General features: G+C 41.7%; 1 protein-coding gene and 1 non-coding gene across 2 annotated transcripts; one reads left to right on the top strand and one right to left on the bottom strand.

Annotated features, from left to right (window-relative positions):
* Positions 1–2,082: 2,082 nt before the first annotated feature.
* LOC134228211 (U4 spliceosomal RNA) lies at positions 2,083–2,217 on the top strand. Its single transcript, XR_009983878.1, has one exon. It is a non-coding gene; the product is annotated as a U4 spliceosomal RNA (small nuclear RNA).
* A 922-nt stretch (positions 2,218–3,139) lies between these two features.
* On the bottom strand, positions 3,140–21,672 carry LOC134219892 (protein takeout-like). Its single transcript, XM_062698788.1, has 4 exons — positions 20,825–21,672; positions 4,207–4,299; positions 3,776–4,110; positions 3,140–3,657 (listed from the first exon to the last, which is right to left on the bottom strand). The coding sequence occupies exons 1-4, from the start codon at positions 20,973–20,975 to the stop codon at positions 3,415–3,417; spliced, it is 822 nt and encodes a 273-aa protein (XP_062554772.1). The 5' UTR covers positions 20,976–21,672; the 3' UTR covers positions 3,140–3,414.
* Between the last annotated feature and the right edge of the window lie 1,201 nt (positions 21,673–22,873).

Raw genomic sequence — 22,873 nt, 5'->3', positions numbered from 1 at the left:
CCAGAACCGAGAAAACATTTTCTCGACAGGTTGGTGGACTAGCCTCGTCATCTATTCAATATGATTTGGTTAGACTAAAGAGTTTAGTCTAAACTGTGAGTCATAAAATATTTATATATCTGAGTGCTCCGGATCTTCAAAACAGAAGCTTTATTAATCATGCTAGATTAAACATAAGTATAGGTAGACACAGTGGCGTAGCTAGAAAATTGGTCTGGGGGGGGGGGGTTTTCTGAACATTTTTTTTCTTCAAAAAAAAAATTTCTTCTAAAAATTTCGTCTCTTGGGGGGGGGGGGGGTTGTGCCCAAACCCCCCGTGGCTACGCCACTTGGTAGACATTAAAAATCCTCTCAGATTCTCTACTGTGTACAACTGCGACTCTGTAAGAACTTTAATGATTGAACGAAATAATGTTTTGGTCAATTCGATGACCTCCTTGAATCTCAATTTAATTCAGGCGTTCCTGAATAGATATTGCAAATTCAACTTGTAAATATTTGCGCTTTGAACTATAGTACATGTTACAGTTAACTCGATAATTATCGATAAATCAACGAATACTCGATAACGATAACGTTAATTCAACGCTCACTTTATCGTCAACGAAGCATTATCGTAAAAGCGTTATCGTTATCGAAGTTGGCGTTAAATTAACGATGATAATTTATCGATTAACAACCCTGCATCGGACGCAGAAACTCTTCTAGTATACTATCCCCATGCAAAACCTGAAATAGGTCCTTGGCCACCGGAGATGTTCCGGGTTTTCTGAGGGTATGTTAAAAATGCATTTTTTCTTCTGCTTGTCATTTTATGTGACGTTTACTTTCATCATGTTTTATGGTTTCCCCAGAAACTAGAACTAATATGCTGACCAATGCTGGCTGCAGGTCTAAAATCCATTAGGTATACGCAGAGATACAGCCATTTTCGTGAAAACGGTGTGGGATTGGCCATACACCCTGAATAAATGTCACTTTTGCAGAACATCCGGAACCTGTTACAAATTGACCATAGAGTCTTACAGTCCTCGAAATGTATCTTTAATAAAGATTCTATATTCTTCGTATTGAAAAAACATGAATTTTGACACCCATTTATGCATCGTTCCAGATGGTGCAAAACCGGCTCCTCCTTGAAGGCCCTTGGAGCCTGCTATAAGGGTGGCAGTGGACACTATCATTTTGGAAATGTTTCTGTAATCATCGTTTCGCAAAGTCATGAAGTTAGATACTCATATTTGCATTATTCCGATCTGTTATCATTTCATCATGCTACCGGGACCGTTTTTACGGAAATGTTCATATATCTGCGTAGTTTTGATGGATTCTCGATCTACAGCCACCATTCGTCGGCATATTAGTTCTAGTTTTTGGACATGATGAAAGTAAACGTCAAATAAAATGACAAGCAGTGGAAAAAATGCATCTTGAAGGTACCCTCGGAAAACCCGGAACATCTCCGGTGGCCAAGGGCCAATCTCAGGTTTTGCATGGGGATAGTGTACTAGAAGAGTTTCCGCGTCCGATGGTCCCAATTTTATCAAAATCGGATCATTCTATGCAAAGTTATGCTGACTTGAACTTTGACAAAATTTTGCCTATCTCAACCTTTTTGTCTAACCCCTGTAAATAAATATTAAGCGTCTTAGGGGAAATGCTACAAACTTAAAAAGACTTCACTATTTCATTTACTTCCACGAAATTCACTTTGTATCAACAGATACGAATGCGTAAAAAAATGCGTAATTAGAACATTATCCACTTCCCCCGCAGTGTTTGATACCTGGGGTAAGTGTAAAATCTTTGAATTATTTGCGTTCTTGGTACAAACCATTACCAATTGAATGGGATAAGTTTAATTGTATTATAATGGTCACCTGTGATATAAATTCACTTGAAAAAAGGACAATTGGAAAAAAGGACAATAAGAATTGATTTTTTGAATGCAAAAATCAACTTTTTGCGAAACCTTAAATTACAGTTCAAGCGTTAACCGTGTTAGTGTATGTATTATACAAATTTCAACATAGTATTAGTGTGAGCATCAAAGTATATTCCTGCATAATGTTATGATGTGTTAGCTTTGCGCAGTGGCGATATCGTAACCAATGAGGTACAACCGAGGTGCGATTATTGCTAGTTGAAAAAAAAAATGTTATGATGTGGTGAAAACTGTAAAGTATGTACAATTCCAATTTTTCGAGTCGATTTTTACACTTACCCCCTTTTTCCACTTCCCCCCCAGTGTACCTTATATGACTTCTCACGGGCAATGTTGTTTCTGGAACAATCAAAACTTTGCGCGTTTCATAACATTCTCATTTCGCAAAATGAAACTCACTCATGTTTTATGAATTTATAATGACCCGATTTGCGTGCAATAAATTACATTCCTTGAAGAGTCGTTTCCCATTGTTTCATATTGAAAATTTGCCAGATCGGACGATGGGATCAAAAGTTATGATCAAAATACGATGATCAAATGATCAAATACACGAGAAAGGCATTGCTAGGTGGATTAGTTTGTGTGTCTGTATTTTTATTTCTTATGGGATCCACCACTATTGGTAGAGTAGCACCATTTAATTGAGAGATTTATTTATTAATATACTTTCGTGCGAAATCTATTGGTAAAATTAGTTTGGTAGCACAATTCTAGTTTGACGCTTCAGCTAAAATCATCGCAACAAGCATAATTGCGGAAAATCTTTCGAAAACTCACTACCTCCACTATGAGAGTGGTAGCAAGGGACGATCACCCCATTTGTTAGATTTCTATCTATGATCCAAATAATCGGGAATCCTAATTAACTTCGTCATTCTTATCAATTTACATTACTTCCAGGAAATTCGTGAGTAAAAAAGTCTACTATTTTAATTTAATTTCAGTATTAAAACAGAAGTCTGGTTACTTTCACTTCTGTGAGATTTATTTTTGTCGTTTCCAAATTCTGATTCAAATTTAAAATTCTCAATGAAACGTTTGAGAATCCACATTGCTACGATGTTACGATTGGTACTCTTTATTTTTGTCTATGATCACCCTTGAATAGATTTGAGGAGTGCAAAAGTTTTTCCTGTAACTGGGTGGCGGTGATATCAATCACTAGCATTGATACTGATAACCTTGATAATTTGTTTTAACATTCTAACACTATTTACAAGATAATTTTGCTATTTTTAATTTAATGATAATATCTTGGAGATTTTGGTCAGTCCTTCCAAACATGCTGCTCTAATAACGCTTATTAATCTAGTAAAAATATTTTCATAGAGAAGTTTAAGATTTCAATAGATTTAAGTTCATATTTACACAGAATTGTACGTAGTTTCTCGTAGTTGTTGTAAGCAGTTGCATTGCATTGCTTTCATTGTCCTTAGAAATATCTTACTCATCGAACACGGATATTATCACACCAGCCAAAGTTTCAGAGGCAATTTGTTAAATAGTTCGTTCCACAGCCCGGTAAAGATATCCGCCAATCCATGCTCGAGGTCCGTTCTTAACTCTGCAATCACTTCGTTGGCATTCTGATTCAAAAACAGATTCAACGACGCCCCGAGCACCTGGTTACCTTGGAAGAGGTTGTCCAGATGAATGCGCATGCCACCGACCAGAAAGGTGACTTTCATTTCCTCGATGAAAATTGCATCCTGAAACAATCACAAAATGAAATGATAATGAATCCAACGGAACTTCAGGAATTTTTCAAGGAGAGCTACAATCCTTTTTGCTGCAATTGCCATGCTGTGGTTTTTACCACCCACTTACCTCAGGCAAAGGGCGCACACTGAACTTGGTAACGACGGATGTCTTAACGTCTTTCAGTACCATAGTTACGTCGCCATCGCCCACCAGTGGCAAAAGAAGGACATTCCCTTTCAGATTGTAAATTGCATCGATCTTCAGCTTTGGAATTTCCAGATCAAAATTCAGGGCGTGAGTTCTGAAATCCAGATTAGCCTTTTGCACGGTTGTATTTGATGGACCCTTGATAGTTAGTTTTTTGAAACCACCGCTGAGCATAAGCGCACCGGAGCCACGTGAAACTTGAACAGACTCTATTCGCAGCGGATCAAAGGTTTGGACTCCAATTTCGGATATACCTACGGGGTTGGCAGAAAAAAAAATAGAAAACAGTTATCGTGATGGGTTTATGATTGTGATTGATGTTCAACAACAATTTACAATCGCTCGGTTACCTTTGGCAATGTATGGAAACGTCTCCTCAAACATCTTCTTGAAGCAGTGATCTTCATTTGGGTTGTCTCGGCGGCAAACACGTAGCCAATCGGCTGCAATGTACAGAAAGAAACGAAGGTGATTTCATTAATAACTCTTGGTTTTTGCGTAGCAATAGACATTGATCAATAACAAAAAATATAATTATTATTTCTCTTTAGTTGTGGGTTTTGGTCGAGTGGCCGTTAAATAATGCAACTTCAAGCCAGTGGACTATTGGCTAACTGGCCGGTAAACCAAATTGCCTAGCTTGGCTTTGCTTTTCTAGCTGAGAGTAATGATGACAACAGTTCAGTTTAACTTGCCTGCTTTTTCGTGTCTTATGTAAACAAAACTGTTAGGCAAAGCGCAATGGTTAATAAAACAACAGGTTTAATAATTGATTGATGATTTGATATCGTTTCGATCGTATAAACCATATATGGAACTATATTCAGGAGGTCAGGTTGGATTATTTGGATAATGTACAGTATCCCCCCGCTTATCCGGACCTCGCTAGTCCGACGACTCGTTAGTCCGGATCTCGCTAATTCGGAATTTTCCGGATTAAAAAGTATCAACACCCATTTAAACACATTATGCTGTCAGTTTTCAAATATGTGCTGTGATTTTGTTTTGGTTCATGTGTATGGATTTGACAGTCGGATTAACGAGAGAAACCCAGATAGTCCGGCCATACATTTGTCGGATCAGCGGGGGTATACTGTATTTGAAATCATAGAAGGCGATGGATGGATAATTTTAAGTTCAGGTGCACCATATTTTTTTATTATTTGTGAATTTATTCCGATAATTTTGTCTTTCTCGTATACTAAGTACATAAACGTAAAGGCTATAAGATCGCTTCAAATCCGTACTTTTATTAGAAGGGCCGGGCACCTATAGAGTTTTATACCAATCGAATCAGTTTATCGAATTGAAAATATGTCAGTATGTGTGAGTATGTGTGCGCAAAAGTCTAATCAACACTCATCCGTAACCTATTTGCTTGCAGCAGGTTGAATTCGACGGGGAATCCTGTCCCATTGTTTTTTTTTTTAATTTACCGTTACACCATAGGCTCAAAAGTTTCTTACAATAGAATTTCTACAAACAAACGAGATAAAATAACTAACGTTCCCCCTTAGTGCCCTTCACGGGATTTAACGAGGTTTTGTTTTAAATTTTGGTCCATCAGTCAATCCCGTAAATACATTTTTATTGTCTATTGCATTTTGTCTACAACAGCTAATCTGCTGCATTCATAGCTTATCTTTTGTCTAGGATTTTGATCCTATTTCAACACTTCGATAGAATTAGGCCATTTGGCACCTGGGGCCCGTCACTGCTTGATTTTTTACTGTGTTCTTTAAGGCTTCTCAAATTAGGTGCAGACAAAGAGCAGTAATATTTTTCGTCACACATGGGGTACAGTCTTACATAAATATATTGAACTGTACGAACAAAAATAAATCGCCATGGCAAAAAAACCCTGATTAATCCATGATGGTGCCTTTCTCGTGTAAATGAAAAATTGTATTATGTTTATAACTTCCGAGCCCATAGTCCGATCTGGTCAATTTCCAATAGGAAACAATGGGACAGGATTCTGCGTCGAGTGCAATATGTTGCGAGTCAATCGGTTCAGGACAAGTGCATGAAAAATGAGTGACACTTTTGCTACGACTCTACGACACTACCCATAATTACATTACCCATAATACCATTACCCCGAAAGCAACTACCCCGAACGCCATTACCCCGAATGAGTCACTACCCCGAATGCCATCACCCCGAATGACCCACTATCCCGAATCAGTCCTGATTTCGAGTTTATAGTTTTTTGCATGGAAAAAGTTAATCAATAGAAGTTTATTTATTCATTTCATTTCATTTATTTAGTTAACATCTAAACAGATAACATTGAATCAACAATTTGACGCCACAATGCACGGTTCGAGGCCGCATCTCTCCATCCTCGGATACGCCCCACGCTCGCCAAGTCGTTTTGCACCTGGTCTGCCCATCTCGCTCGCTGCGCTCCACGCCGTCTCGTACCTGCCGGATCGGAAGCGAACACCATCTTTGCAGGATTGCTGTCCGGCATTCTTGCAACATGTCCTGCCCATCGTACCCGTCCGGCTTTAGCTACCTTCTGGATACTGGGTTCGCCGTAGAGTTGGGCGAGCTCATGGTTCATTCTTCGCCGCCACACACCGTCTTCTTGCACACCGCCAAAGATGGTCCTAAGCATCCGTCTCTCGAATACTCCGAGTGCTTGCAAGTCCTCCTCGAGCATTGTCCATGTTTCATGTCCGTAGAGGACAACCGGTCTTATAAGCGTCTTGTACATGACACATTTGGTGCGGTGGCGAATCTTTTTCGACCGCAGTTTCTTCTGGAGCTCGTAGTAGGCCCGACTTCCACAGATGATGCGCCTTCGTATTTCACGACTAACGTTGTTGTCAGCCGTTAGCAAGGATCCGAGGTAGACGAATTCCTCGACCACCTCGAAGGTATCCCCGTCTATCGTAACACTGCTTCCCAGGCGGGCCCTGTCGCGCTCGGTTCCGCCCACAAGCATGTACTTTGTCTTTGACGCATTCACCACCAGTCCAACTTTTGTTGCTTCACGTTTCAGGCGGGTGTACAGTTCTGCCACCTTTGCAAATGTTCGGCCGACAATGTCCATGTCATCCGCGAAGCAAATAAATTGACTGGATCTGTTGAAAATCGTACCCCGGCTGTTACACCCGGCTCTCCGCATGACACCTTCCAGCGCAATGTTGAACAACAGGCACGAAAGTCCATCACCTTGTCTTAGTCCCCGGTGCGATTCGAACGAACTGGAGTGTTCTCCCGAAATCTTCACACAGTTTTGTATACCATCCACCGTTGCTTGGATCAGTCTGGTAAGCTTACCTGTTCTGGAAGCTGTTCTTGTCCATAATTTTCCATAGCACTACGCGGTCTATACCCACTGTCGTATGCCGCCTTGAAATCAACGAACAGATGGTGCGTTGGGACCTGGTATTCACGGCATTTTTGAAGGATTTGCCGTACAGTAAAGATCTGGTCCGTTGTAGAGCGGCCGTCAACGAAGCCGGCTTGATAACTTCCCACGAACTCGTTCACTAATGGTGACAGACGACGGAAGATGATCTGGGATATCACTTTGTAGGCGGCATTAAGGATGGTAATCGCTCGAAAGTTCTCACACTCCAGTTTGTCGCCATTCTTGTAGATGGGGCATATAACCCCTTCCTTCCACTCCTCCGGTAGATGTTCCGTTTCCCAGATTCTGACTATCAGTTTGTGCAGGCAAGTGGCCAGCTTTTCCGGGCCCATCTTGATGAGTTCAGCTCCGATACCATCCTTACCAGCTGCTTTATTGGTCTTTAGCTGTTGAATGGCATCCTTAACTTCCCTCAAGGTGGGGGCTGATTGGCTTCCATCGTCCGCTGAACTGACGTAGTCATCTCCTCCGCTGCCTTGACTTTCACTGCCTGTACTCTCAGCGCCATTCAGATGTTCCTCGTAGTGCTGCTTCCACCTTTCGATCACCACACGTTCGTCCGTCAAGATGCTCCCATCCTTATCCCGGCACATTTCGGCTCGCGGCACGAAGCCTTTGCGGGATGCGTTGAGCTTCTGATAGAACTTGCGTGTATCTTGAGAACGGCACAGCTGTTCCATCTCCTCGCACTCCGTTTCTTCCAGGCGGCGTTTCTTCTCCTGAAAAAGGCGGGTTTGCTGTCTCCGCTTCCGTCTATAAGGTTCCACGTTCTGCCGGGTGCCTTGCTGCAGCGCGATCGCCCGCGCTGCGTCCATCTCCTCCAGAATCTGTCTGCACTCTTCGTCGAACTAATCGTTCCGTCGACTTCGACCCATATACCCGACGTTGCTCTCCGCTGCGTCGTTAATGGCTGCTTTGACTGTATTCCAGCAGTCCTCAAGAGGGGCCCCATCGAGCTCACCCTCTTCCGGCAACGCTGCCTCGAGATGCTGCGCGTATGTAGTGAGGACATCAGGTTGCTTCAGTCGCTCTAGGTCGTACCGCGGCGGTCGTCGGTACCGAACATTGTTGATGACGGATAGTTTTGGGCGCAGTTTAACCATCACCAGATAGTGATCAGAGTCGATGTTAGCGCCACGATATGTCCTGACGTCGATAATGTCGGAGAAGTGCCGTCCATCAATCAGAACGTGATCGATTTGTGATTCTGTCTGCAGTGGTGATCTCCAGGTGTACCGATACGGGAGGCTGTGTTGGAAGTACAGGGCTGGTAGCGAGAAATGCCGTTCAAAATAGTGACTTAGTGACCAACGATGACGAAAAAAGTGACCAAATAGTGACTTTCGAAAGCAGAAAAAATGACCAAATAGTGACTTTTGTATGAGCTGAGGTGCATTCGTATTGTCACTGTGTAACTCGTAGTAGATCGGAAACTAGGGATATCATGTTTTTTTCAAATCCTTATTAGAATGAAAAGACAAAAATTACAAAAGCATGAGGATTACTACTGCTGGCCGTGTGCATCTTCACCGTAACTAGGGAGAGGATGGATCTTAGCAACCGACTTGGCGACACCACCATAAATACCACGAAGTTGGATATTGAGGAAGGTATAAGTTGGGACATCCAGAGGCTAACAATATGACCATGGTAAACCTTATTCCGTAACACACCACCCAATGGTATTTACCCAGCGTCACGGGTAAAGCAAGTTCTACAGCATTGTAGTAATGAAGTTTAACATGAGCTGGAAGTTTTTCGTGAAACTGCAGTTTGTGTATGAGAAAAGCAGAATGAAATTTAACAAATTTTGCGCTTGTACTGCCGTTCAAAAAATATTGTCTCGTCAAAATATATTTCCAAAAGTTTCACCATATATAGATGATTCAGCTGCAAGTGTGAAAGAGTGCTAGAAAGAAGCCCAATCCAAATGGCTTTCGCTAATTTTTATGTAGTTAGACGTGAGAACATTCGTTCTGGCACGTTGAAAAATTAGCACGGTTCTTCGCTGTAAAAAGCAATAAAATGATCTAATCAATTACTAGACAGAGAATTATGTGGAATCACAAAGCTTATGAATCTTTATTAGGAAAAATTGTTAAAAAATTTGATGCAGAAATTGCTTTGGAAATCTCTAAAAAAAAAAATCAGAAATTTCAGCGGGAGTTGTTTTTTTGTGGAAAACCTTGTGGAAATTTTGTGGAACCCATGCGGAAATTTTTTTTCAAAAATTGTGCGGAAAATGTGAGGATTTTTTTACAAAAATTGTGCGGAAAATTCTTGTGAAATCTTTCTCCAGGAGTTCAAACGGAAATTCCAACAAAAATCCGATGGCGAATGTCAGCACAAAAACTTCCGGAAATTCTTTCACACCATAAATTCAAGGCAGAATATTTTGTAGACATTCCTGCTGTCTTTCAGGAATTTCCGTGGAACTGCACGTCAATTATTGTAAAAACTTCTCCGCGAATCCCTGAAAAAAAATCTCCTTCAAATACAAGCGGTTTTTTTTCATGAATTCCGGTAGGAATCTTTTCGGGAATTCCTGTAGATATTGTTTGGTGAATTCCTAAGTAAAACCTTTCGAAAATTATTTACCAAATTCAAGGCGGAATTTTTACGGAATTTTACAGGAAGATTTTGCGGTCATCGCTACAGAAATTACAGTGAAAGTTCCTCCAAAAGAAACAAAGTTAGGAAATTTTTTATAACGAAGGTGGATTTTTCTCCAGATACAGGCAACTTACCCAACTTAGGAAGTAGTGCGCCGGATTCGCCTAATAGTGCGCTAAACAACACATCAATTAGTTTGACAGATGAAATTTCGGAAGAAAGTTCGGTTCGGAAGTCCCGACTTCCGAATTCTAATGTTATGCTACGTCGGCAATATCATAATGTGTGGTTCATCGTAGAGGGATTAAGCAATCAGAAACTGAGAAATATCTCGGAATTATGTCAAAATGGACGTGACAAAAAATGGATATTTATAAACGATGAAAAATTACAACAAGTGAAGTTCTTACCCTTATAATACTTGTTAAACGAGTGCTCAAGAGTATAATGTATTCAAAAATGCCTACGCTCCTTATTTATTAAATTCCCACCCAAAACTAATACCGCGCGAAGCCTCAAAACCGTTATGTAAATCAAATCAAATCCGCGAAAACATCAAAAACCGCGAAAATTTCGAAATAAGCGTAGTCGTAACAATCCTGCGCTTTATAAACAGAGTTGCCTAAACGTAAGCCCAAGCTTTGCTGTGTGGTCTGCATACAGGCCTCTAGATCCCGAAGTCCACGGTTCGAATCCACTCTGTCTTTCATAAGACGGCCTTGGAGCAATTTCTCAAACTTTATATATTTTGCTAACAGATTTACATTTGATTTGGTTGATAATAATGGTAGGCACATATGATTTTTATTTTGAACTTTTTTTTTGCAAACGGTGGTGCGAAAATAGTGACTTTAGTGACCATTTTTCGAAAAATAGTGACTTTAGTGACTTTTGGATGCAAATAGTGACTTTTTAGTGACTAGGCTCAAAATAGTGACCAAGTCACTAAAAAGTGACTTGCTACCAGCCCTGCTAAGGTTGCTCGTATCCCGGCCAGCACCGCGGAGAGGTAGGGATAGGAGTTGCTGGGTAAGAGGCTAAGGACCGCGAGATGGGGTCTATTTTATTCCTTCAGGTACGCGAAGTACCAATGGTACGCTTTACCCAGCATTTGCCGTGCCAAGTTTATTTATAATTCATGTGAATAATTAATACCTTACTTTGACAAAATGCGCATGGCGAAAGACCCTAGACTGAGAGGATCTCTTCTGCTCGAAAAATATGATTGTTCTTCCCGTAGCAAGAAACAGGCATAGTTTCGTTATGCCTTGGAAACGCGATAGTGTAAAGGCCTTATACATGACAAACGCGTTTATCAAAAGCAGGCATTCTCAAATCTGTTTACTTTAAACAAAAGAAAGTATCATCTCCAATGTTTGCCTTAAACCAGGCGAATGCGTTTATCTAAAGGAGGCTATATCAACTCTGTTCGCCTTAAGCAGGGCAAATTCGTACATTTAAAGAAGGCATTATCTCATTTTTTTCCTTATACCGGGCAAATGCGTTTATTTAAAAAGGCGTTATCAACTCGGTTCGCCTTATATCGGGAAAATGCGTTCATCTACAGAAAGTATCATTTCCTATGTTTGACCTAAACCAGGAGAATGCGTTCAATTAAAGAAAGCATTATCAAATATCAGTTTAATCAAAGGTAATTGCCTATTTCCGGGGATTCAACCACCCAACTTGGACGTTAATTTACAATTTTATGAAATTTTTAAATGACTCCAATCACTATTAGCATTTACCGCATTTACGGGACCAACATCAACGCTTCAGCTGTTTTCGCTTGGACCGCAACCGGGCTAAATTTTCACTACAGTTAGGCTGCCGTCCCGACTATCGCTCTACCATCGTTGACTGCCGCCTATCGCTGTGGGATGCCTTTGTCGCTGGGATCGCCCAACGCCATGATCCACTCTCAAGCGATAATTTACCGCTGAACCGCCTTCCATCCATGCCAATGAAAAGTTCATTGTAACATCTTTCTCCGAAGAGCGCTTATGATTCCGCTACAGACGGAATCTTTACGACTGAACTGTCTGCCGTTGCGAAGTGATTGTGAAGAGAATTAATTTTGGATCAACTTCCTTTAGAACTAATAATGATTTTCCAAAGTACCGATTTAGCTTTAATAATGTGTGTAAATAATCACTCATAGCGACAGAACCAAAGTAGAAATCTTGCGTGAAAACTTCACATTCTACCGACGACATTAAATCGGCATAGTGAAAAAAATCTGCTGTAAAAAAATAGCTGTATCAATCTTCCGCCGACAGCCCATGCTCGGACCGGCACTAATGCTATGATGCCGCTACCAATGCCAAACAATTATGCTTTGTTCTTTGAAGAAAGTTCGTCTAATATCAACTTTCTTAATCACTAAAATCATCTAACTAAGAATCACGCTAGAAAATTTCACTGAAGAATTTTCCAGTTCCTAGCGGTTGCACTTCAGAAAAAATATTTCAACTTAATCTTCCTCCCAAATATAATGGTGGTCCTGAAAAGAACCGATTCGTTTCCACTTATGTGCCTCATTAACAGCAACCACTGGACTGCGCGACCGCGATCCGATGATTCGGCTCTATGGACGCCGTTGATTGCCCGATCCGCTGTTTGGAACACGGATGTAAATGATGTGCTGCTGCTGCCACGACCGCCACCACCATCGAGCGAAAAATTTCCATCCGCACCACCACCGCTGAGATAGCCGTTATCACTGGGACCGCTACTGGACGCCTTGGTCCATTCTCCGTGACACCCAGAATGAAAATGACGCGCGCACGCAAAACACGGGACTTTTTATACACAGGGAAAACGAAGCTTTGGATCAAAAGGCCCGTACCTTACTGCAATCTGATGTCCGTGATGGAGATTTATGAACGGGATTGATTATTTCTGAATTTATCACCCTGTTTGGAAAGAAATAACGTTTTCAATAGTTTAACGTTGATAATCAAGAGTATCAATAGAACTGGCAAATTGCTGGAGAGTTTCCGAATCGATTGATAAGCAAACCACGAAAATCCACCGAGATATAAAGACGCTATTAGCGTTTGAAGTCTATCCTAATTTCGGGACGGTCTCAAATTTGAAAATTTCCGTTTTACACCCTGTATCTGAGTTTTCCCCTTAGACGTAGTTTACGTCAAAATAAGTAAAAGGCATGTGGGTTGACTTTATATACCGTGGACCCCCGATAATTTGAACGGTATCTCATTCAAATTAACGGGGTTCATTTTTAATATGTACTTCTGGTTACTCTATTTGCATCAGAAAAGCTGGTTTCTGGCTGCTCTCTTTGCTGGTTTGTTTTGATTCTGCGCTCCGTTTCACGCTGATCCATTTTTCTTTTCTCGATTCCACGTGCTAAATGACGTTTGAACCACTTTTAGTTTGAACGATGTTCAAACGAACGGGGTTCAAATTAAAAGTGTTCAGATTAAAAACGGTCATATTACCGGGGATCCATGGTATCAATCGAAAGGTTTTACTACCTGCTCCTTAGAACAGCTGTGAAAACCACATTAAAATTTGTTATTATACTCAAAATTGATTAATCCATAATAGGAACGCATGCACCAGTTGTGACGCTATTCTTAATTTTGGGTCATTATTTGGAAAATCCCATTGTTTTCTTATGGGACTGGCCAAATTGGGACCACTAGTGCTACAACTGGTGCAAAGGACGTTAAAAATTAAGCAAAATCAATTTTTACAATTATGCTTTGCTTGTTTTGGAGGAAATCAAAGGTGTTATCGTGTCATATGAATATGCTTGATCGATATGAACTTGGTTTGCGGTGATTTGATTGGTCATTTGACATATAAAGCACTAGTGCGACAACTGGTGCTAAAGCCACAACTGGTACACCTAGCCTATACATTCTTTGTGATCAAAAAACATAATTTGCATCATTGGTTTGCCATTTTGACTCTAGTCTAACTTTTGACAAGGGCCTAAGCAAAATTACCTTGAACACTTTAAAAAAAATTAACTTGAAAACGGCTTATCCGATCGTTTTGATGTCTTGGGCAAAGTTTTAAGTATTGCCTGATTTTCTCAAAATTGCACGCGGCGTACCCTTCAGGAAAGGTACCGCCGCGTTTTGTGCACCCCGTTTACTTGATTCTTATGGGTGAATAGCATTGCGGTGTATCGTTTTGCGCGGCCGTACCTTTCGACAGTCATTCGCCGCGTGAAGTTTTGTGCAAGTATCCACTTGGGAACATTACAAACGCCGCGCAGTGTATCATCATAATCAATTGGGCTATGTGTAAAAATATACACTGCGAAAAAAGATTGTTCAAACATTGAAAATAAAACTTAAAAGTCGATTTTCTCAAAAACGAGTTTTTCAATATTTTTTTTATTTTTTGATATATTGTAGCAAATAATACATGTATTTTTTTGCACTATAAGTCATAATGGAGAAATTTTGGACAAAAAAGTGAGGTTTTTCAAAAATGGTGGAAATATTTTTTTACGTTTTTATCGACCCGATTTTATGAAAGTGCGTTAAATTTCCAATGGAAAAGATATACTATATTTTTTCTGAGTGCTGCCATTTCTGAGATACAGCAGTTATAAGATAAAATATACCGATTATTGAAATTTTCAGTCGTTTTCGAATGTTTTTTGATTCTATTCCTATACCTAGAATCAAATTCTACGGAGTCATTGACATGTTTTGAAAAATGCTAGTATTGGAGCAGTTTTTGGTTATTTTCATGGTATGAGGTTGTGGAAAAAATACCTTACGTAGAAAAAAAAACTAATAATTTACAATGTTCTAAAAACTCATATGTGAATATGTACAATATGTGGAAGAAAATGATTTGAAAAATGTATTGGAGGCAACCACTTTCCCTTCGAAGGGACTCGAACCCACGACCCTCAGTACGCTAGACAGGTGCTTTAACGAACTAAGCTACAAAGGACCCCCGTCGGCTTTCGAAACCTAGCGGCTACTGAATGAGCTCGAGATTCCCAAATATAACACACAGTCAAATCGCAATCCATGTGTCAAGTCAACACTTCCACATGTGTATACCGCCGCTAACCGCAAGTCGACCACATCTGTATATGGAGGCCCATATACAGATGTGCTCGACTTGCGGTTAGCGGCAATATAGTACAGTACTAATGTGAACGTGTACTATACTGCCGCTGGGGCTGCAGGGACTTTGTCCAAGGGCTTGACGACCCCTCTACATGGCCACTGCGAGTTAGACCGGGACCATCGTCCCTAACCCCTAATCCCAAGGCGTCAAGCGACCCGTGCCGAGGGGATGCATGGCCAGGGGGGTGAAATAATAAGCTAGGCCTTTAACGGAGCCTGTGGGGTACCTGGGCACCCCCCACAGTAATTGTCCCTTACCGCGTTATGCTGGGCTCTGGCGTGGTGGACCTCTTTTCCCGAGCAACTCGTGGGACCAAAATGGAAAACCAAGTCAATTCTTCAATTAATGGTAGTAGTGTAGGCGACAACCCCTTCGCAAGAGGTGGGTTGTTCAGGTCTCCGCCTAGGAGGCCAGAGGCAATAGTCGGCAGCTCAGTGCGCAGCGCCAGCGTGGGTCACTCAACCTTCCTCTCGGCTATAAAAACGCCGGAAGGGGTTATTGACGGCCCATGGCTTGTGAAGGCGATGAACCGCAAACGCGATGGGCTTTCGGCCTTCGAGGTGGCGACGGAACAGCTGGACGCCATCATCGACTTTGCGTCATCGAAGCATAATATCAGCAAGGACCTCAAGAGGAGCTTGCAGAAACTTCGAAAGTCGATGCTGGACGCCAAGCTGGAGAGGGCGGTCGGGACGGCCAAGTGTAAACCCGTGAAATCGGTGGAGTCGAGGTCCAGACTGAGGCCCAAGGATTCGCGGACTCGGGCAAGGTCGAGTCGACCGAAGGCGTGCCAGCTAAGACGGTGGTGCCAAAGTCTACCCAGACTGAGGCTCAAGTATTTGCGGGTACGTCGGGGGTGACTACTCCAACGGAGCAGACACAAAAACAGGAGACAGTCTCCAGGGATGAGCTCCTGGGGGTCGCTCCAAAACGCGGAGGGTTACTACCCCGAACAAGGGTAGTGGGGCTGGGAAGCTGAACCCCGGTCAGGTACCTCCAAAACCGGAGGAGGAAGGACCTGGAAAGGTCCGTCCACTCAGGCAAGACGGTGGTAAGGGGTTACGGCAGGCTGAAAGTTCTCAGCCGCACCAGACCAGGGAAATAGAGGGGAATGACGCCTCCTGGACCCTGGTCAAGAACAAGAGGAAACCGAAGACGTCAAGGGCCGAAAAGAAGGCCCTTGAAGAAGAATAAGACGTACCCGGATGGGCGAGATGATACTCGAGCTGAAGCGGGGCGTCTCGCAAAAGGGCGCCGCCTACAAGAAGTTGGCGGAGGAGGTCCTAGGCGAGACGGTCAAGGTGAGGGCACTCACGACGGAGGTGAATCTAAGGGTTAAAGACCTGGACGAGATCACTGAAGTCGAAGAGCTCGTCACGGCACTGCGGCGACAGTGTGAAGTGGAGACGCCCACCGCAGCCGTTCGGCTACGGAAAGGTCCGGCAGGGACGCAGGTAGCATTGGTTCGGCTATCTGCAGCGGACGCCTCCAAGGTAGTCAAGTTAGGGAGCGTCAAGGTGGGATGGTCGGTATGCCCTGTGCGCATATACGAGCAACCCGAAGTTAGCTTCAAGTGCCTGGAACCGGGGCACAAGCAATGGGACTGCAAAGGCCCTGACAGAAGCAATCTCTGCCGACGCTGCGGATTGGAGGGACATAAGGCACAATGCTGCACGAATCCTCCCAATTGTTTGATTTGTTCCAGCAAAGCTGTGAACAGCAAGCACCCCATGGGGGGTTCGATGTGCCCGGCGTTTAAGCGTGCTGCAAAATCAAAGTGCAGGTAGAGCAGCTGGCTTGCTCGGCTTCGCCCGAGTGTTTGGTGTGCGCAGGTTTAGAGGAAACGGCGGAACACGTGTTGTTCGTGTGCTCACGTTTTCGCGCAATGCGTGACCACATGCTTGCCACATGTGGTCTGGACACTACCCCGGACAACCTAGTTCGGAGGATGTGTAAAGACGAAGTTGGCTGGAACGCCGTTTTATCGGCTATCGCCCAAATCGTCTCGGAGCTACACAGAAGGTGGCGCGTGGACTCAAGGATGGCTAGTTCAGGCGCAAATAAGAGGTGGTCTAAGGGATCGGAGTCGGCTTCATAGGTCATACCGGTGGTCATGCTCTGTGGTCGAACTCGATCCTTTTATCGAACAAGTGGCCGCGCGAAGAACAACATGGTATCGTCGCTTTCGCGGCGTCGGTCAACCAGGCGGGTTCCGAGCCCGAGGACGGAAAGGGGTCCTCGTCAAGGCTGGGGCAGGCGTAGGCCTCGCGTCGGCAAGTCCCTCTGTGTGCTGGCGAATAGGCCCTATCGCAGAAAGGTCAATTTGGGGTGCACGCGGCATCATCATTCTTGATACCAGTCGTGCAGAGGGAAGCAGGCGCGAAGTCGACCCTGCCCACCTTCCGAGGACATAGGGCGTGGTAAGGCCACCTGGAAAGCCGGCAATGCGCTGGCACGATACCATGGTGTTCTTCTAAAAAAGCGAGTCACGATGTTCGATGCTGCAAGGACACGCAGCTAACCTCGAGGGTGCGTCATGCACTGGCCCCCCTTTGAAGCATTACTTTCTGGTTGTACCGAAGGGACGATGGGCTTGGCGGCAATGGAAACGGTTTAGCTGGTCGGGGATGCAGCCCTGCCTCCCTCATTGGAGGTGGCCCCTAACCCAGCACTTCCTGGTCAACCCAGGATGTCTGTTGAGCAGATTCCCCCTCCATTGTTTAGGAAGAAAAAAAAAAAAAAAACTATACTGCCGCTAACCGCAAGTCAGACTTATCTGTATATGGATGCCATATCCAGATAAGTCTGACTTGTGGTTAGCGGCAGTATACACATGTGTAAGTGGGGCCCTCCGTAGCCGTGCGGCAAGACGCGCGGCTACAAAGCAAGACCATGCTGAGGGTAGCTGAGTTCGATTCCCGGTGCCGGTCTAGGCAATTTTCGGATTGGAAATTGTCTCGACTTCCCTAGGCATAAAAGTATCATCGTGTTAACCTCATGATATACGAATGCAAAAATGGAAGTGCTTAATGAACACTAAGCTCCGAGGCGACTCTGTCCCAGTGTGGGGACGTAATGCCAATAAGAAGAAGAAGATTTGTCTATCACTTGTCCATCCTGATTATTCAATATTAAATAGAAACCTTTGGCTAAATGATATACCAAACATTAGTAAGGTTGGAAGATTCTGAATTGAATTTGATTTGAAATATCTGTCCGATTCAAACAATGTGACATGATAAAAGCAGCAAACTACTGGTCACCCTAACATTATTATTCGAAATTATCATAACAAATGATACAAACAACATACAGCTATGGTGTCTTCAGCAAAGTGCCTCAAAATTAAATAAGGAACAACTTTTTTGAATATCGAAAAATAAGAAATACGAAAATTAAATTTAACTTAAAATGTATATGGACCACCCTATAGCAATCAACATCAAAATAAAGCCACAACAATGACTTTGCCACTAAAATTCAAAGTGTATGTACTTATGTTATTTATCCTAACTTCCCGGTGTGGCTCATTGTGCACTCTCAAATCCCACAACATCCTAGGCAAGCCCCAAAACTTGCAGTAGTCTGGAGGGAGAAGGGGATGGATCGTCAAGCCCTTGGACATAGTCCGTGCTGCCCCCAAACACCAAGTCATTCCCAATTCAAAGTTCGTTGTTGGAGTGAAAAGATAGCATTTTGGTACGATGAATTAAATTTATAATGGCAAGCGTTTTGTAAGACGATAATAGGGATTAGTTGAAATCAGAGACACGAAGACCAGAAGACACGTCTCCACGCCGAATATGATTACTTAATTTGATATCATTTTGGTCGTTTTAATTGTTAAAATAACAAAACGTATAGCAGAAAAATCTTACTGTGACATCAAATTGAAAAATAATGCTGCTATTGATGAGTGCAAATGGTGCAAATCGAAAACTAATTTAGTTTTTGGTTCCGATAACAAAATAAGTACACATTTTGATGTCAGATCATACAATTTAGAAATCAACAGCAAATTGAGATCAAAATATGTAATTAGTCATGATCAGGCTTGTAAAATGTCATCTGCATGTCATTTGACTAATTTGTTCATAACTTTCTTTAGAAGCAAAATTTCTTCCATAATTTTGAATGTACTCATAACGCTTGAGTAGGGTTATATTTTTGTCCAAGGGTACATTGCTCTAAGTATAACATCAAAGGCTGGAGAGTGAAAACTCTCCAAAATGTCACGTGTCATTTGACATAATGTCATTTGAATGACATTTTGCCTCTTACGCCCCAGATTACATATTTACAGCAAAGTCTCGTTAGACAAAGTTATAGGCCCATTTAACCGCTATAAGTTCGTCATACAACATGAATTTATAGCTACCTTCTGAAAAAAGTTCTGGGAAAATTATACAAACGAATGCAAATGACATTTTACAACACTGGTCATGATGATTCATATTTGAAAACAAATTATGATTTCAATTTGATATCAATATCAAAATATGTTTTCTATATGCTCGCATTATGTTTTCAGACTTTGCTCGGACTGTGTTCCATAGGCAACGGTAATAATGTAGAAACAGTTTACGGTTTTTGGAAACATAACTTCTGAACCTCCTGATATATTGTCAGCATTTCAGCTTTTAGTGAACAGGGCTATAATTGTCCCATCTAGGTATTTGAGAATTGGAAACAATTTCGTTTCGCAGTTTGAATCAAGACAGATAGGGTCGATTCAAATATGACGTCCACTACTTTTTGAGATTTCTAGAGCCCCCTTCCCCCTCTGTCACGCTTTTTTGTATACCCCCTAAAACCTGTGACATCATTTTTGAACGACCCCATATTGAGTCTTGTTCGAATATGATACATTTCTCTCCTGAATTCGTTCCTGGCGTACGACAACAATTTCAACATGCTTCTAGTCGTTTGCGTCGGGGACTTTGAAATCACATGAAAACTAAGCAAATTCAAGGACTTCAACATAGTTCTGGTTTTGTTTTGTTCAAAGAATATAAAAATATTAAATCATTTGTCAGTTTAGTAGGAAAATGAATACAAATGAATTGGTGTGCATTGAGAAAAGCATCTTGGTTTAATTTAGGGTAGGTGAAGAGTGTTTTGTTAACAAACATAATTTGAAGAATTTCAATTAGGTTCAAGCTGCCTCTTTATATGAAACCAAACATAAGTTATCTTCAAATTCTAGCAAAGTAAACTACATAACCAATCCTAATGGAAAAAATATTTTAAGCTCTTTTTAGTGGAATGTATTCAACGAGACGAGTTTAGTACTCTCCATTTAATTCCACTAATTATTTTGTTATCTTTTCAGATACGTATTTCGACCACAACTGTGTAGTCGTCTTCAGTGTCTCGTACTTGACTCGAGTCAATCGTATCTGAAAAAATAACAAAATAATTAGTGGAATTAAATGGAGAGTACTAAACTCGTCTTAGACGGTTGAATCCTAATGGGTTTGATTCAATAGTAAGTCCAACCCTGAGAGTATTTCTAAAATATTCAATCAAATATTTTACATATTTTGCCACGCCCTGACACTAAATTTATCTGGACTATTTAGATGATTAAGTATTTTTTGTAACTTTTTTTTTTGGCGGAGATGTAGGTTTTGTCATGAATTTTAAATTTGACTCTCAAATCATTGGTTGATAAAAATGTTGATATCACATTTAAACTAAAGTTTTTATTATCTTACCCCGTGTATAATAAAAATACAATCCGACAGTATCGTTTATTTCCTCACTTGATCGTCAATGTAAATTGTTGATGTGTAAATAATAAATTCTAAAATTTATTTTTAAGGTTTTATTTTGTAACTTACGTTTTTCTTTTAGCTGAGGGAAGTCCTTATTTCTTATCGCAATCTCCTTGGCCTGGGCAGCTGCGAAAAGCAGCAACAGTACTGCTGTGATTTGTATCCTCATTATTACTTCCATTGACTGTGCGCAGCTAATCGACGAAAGCACGTTCATGATTAACAGCTCTTTGTTGTAGAATCAACCCGATTAAAACGAGAATTCGATTTTTCCGACACCCAAACAGTTAGAACTTTATGAACACACTTCTAGATTTTTTCATTCTACCCCACTCGCTTTGACCCGGTTTCCGGCAATATCCATGAAAAAAAAACCTCCAAGTTTGTTGCACAATCAAGTTTTGCCTTTAACGTCTGGCTGCACACTGCACAGAATATCCGTTCGGCACTTGCATATAAATCAACATCGGATCTCGGCTTCCAGTTTTTCTTCTTACTTCTCTCAACAACTAACCGCCAATTCTTAAGTTCTGGCACTTGTCACAGCTGGTTCTTTACCGAGATAGTTTGCGCAATTTGGTTTCTTTTTAGAAGCGACTCACTCATGTTGCATAGGTACCGCACATTTAAAGTTGCAGCGGAAACTTCCAGACGCTGAAAGGTGAATGCACTGGGGGTCGCCAATCGAATCTCCACCGCCGCATGACCAGAGGAGATATGCGAGGAACCACCTGTTTTGGCTAAGCACCGGATCTAAGTTGCCGTGTGCGATGGCATTGCACAAGAAACGATGATTACGCGAAGAGTTGTCAGATAGTTATCTGCCGTGATGAAGTTGGGAGCGCGTTCAGCAGTATCGAACCGTTTCAACTTGGTACCGCACGACGGCTGGTTTACGCGTCCAAACCCATGGACTGCCGATGAAGTAATAAGTTGAAATTTTCGATGCACTTTTCAAGCTGGGTAGCTCGCCGCCCGTCCACTACTTATCCTAGGCAGCGCCGACGCTGCATCTATGCTGGTAGGAGCAACTTCAACTGCTGCTAGGAGCAGGGGTTTTCAGATCAGGCTTGACTTTTGTTTATTAGTCATTGGCAAATTAGTAAAATTATCGATCTGTACGACTACAATCTGAGAACTTTGGGAACGATATTTGAGAATGAAACTTGCTGGGTAATTCAAATAGGTACTAGGAGTGAAAAAATGATCATCGGGTTACTATCTGAAGGTCGCTGCCAATTATTTCAAACACCTATATGACGTTCAGTACCAGTTGTAACGCGTGTACTAAATAGATTGTTTCTACGCTCAACTAACTATTTGTTAGATTTTTTTTTACAATTCTGTATAAGATCTCGGTATATGAAAAATTGTTAGAATCTTCTAATATCATTATATGAATATTTTGCTTATAATACCTGTATGCAATATTACCTTTCAACTTAGTATTCTTTTAGCTTTTCCCCAGTTATTAATTGAAAACTTTTCTATGCCCTTCATTGCGTGAGTATGTATCTTGTGGGGCAAGTACACTGCCCAGTGTGTCAAGAATGTTTCCTACCCATAAACAATCATAGACCGGGCCGAAAATCGAACTCGTTATCTACCGCAATCCTACACCTTTACAGTATCATCCTGTACAATCCTGTAATCCAGTACAGATTTTGGTAGATTGTTACACAGAATTGTAATAAAATCTTCTTCTTCTTCTTCTTATTGGCATTACATCCCCACACTGGGACAGAGCCGCCTCGCAGCTTAGTGTTCATTAAGCACTTCCACAGTTATTAACTGCGAGGTTTCTAAGCCAGGTTACCATTTTTGCATTCTTATATCATGAGGCTAACACGATGATACTTTTATGCCCAGAGAAGTCGAGACAATTTCCAATCCGAAAACTGCCTAGACCGGCACCGGGAATCGAACCCAGCCACCCTCAGCATGGTCTTGCTTTGTAGCCGCGCGTCTTACCGCACGGCTAAGGAGGGGTAATAAAATCTAAAATTCTTTTTTTCCAATTGTTCATTATCAACTTCTTAATTGACCAACTAAAAAATATTTTAATTCTCAAACGATCTTTCGTTGCATTAATGCGATTAAACGATTCAAATGGTA

The sequence above is a fragment of the Armigeres subalbatus genome, chromosome 3, assembly GCF_024139115.2.
Source record: "Armigeres subalbatus isolate Guangzhou_Male chromosome 3, GZ_Asu_2, whole genome shotgun sequence".
Classification (NCBI taxonomy): Eukaryota; Metazoa; Arthropoda; class Insecta; order Diptera; family Culicidae; genus Armigeres; species Armigeres subalbatus.
This window is presented reverse-complemented; position numbering and strand designations above follow the sequence as displayed.

What these genes read in the sequence shown, in the direction of transcription:
- LOC134219892 (XM_062698788.1), bottom strand. Translation starts at nt 20,975, where the DNA reads ATGAACGTGCTTTCGTCGATTAGCTGCGCACAGTCAATGGAAGTAATA. An exon ending in GTTTCCATACATTGCCAAAG is followed by an intron (nt 4,111 to 4,206) that starts GTAACCGAGCGA and finishes CCAACCCCGTAG; the next exon opens with GTATATCCGAAATTGGAGTC. An exon ending in GTGTGCGCCCTTTGCCTGAG is followed by an intron (nt 3,658 to 3,775) that starts GTAAGTGGGTGG and finishes TGATTGTTTCAG; the next exon opens with GATGCAATTTTCATCGAGGA.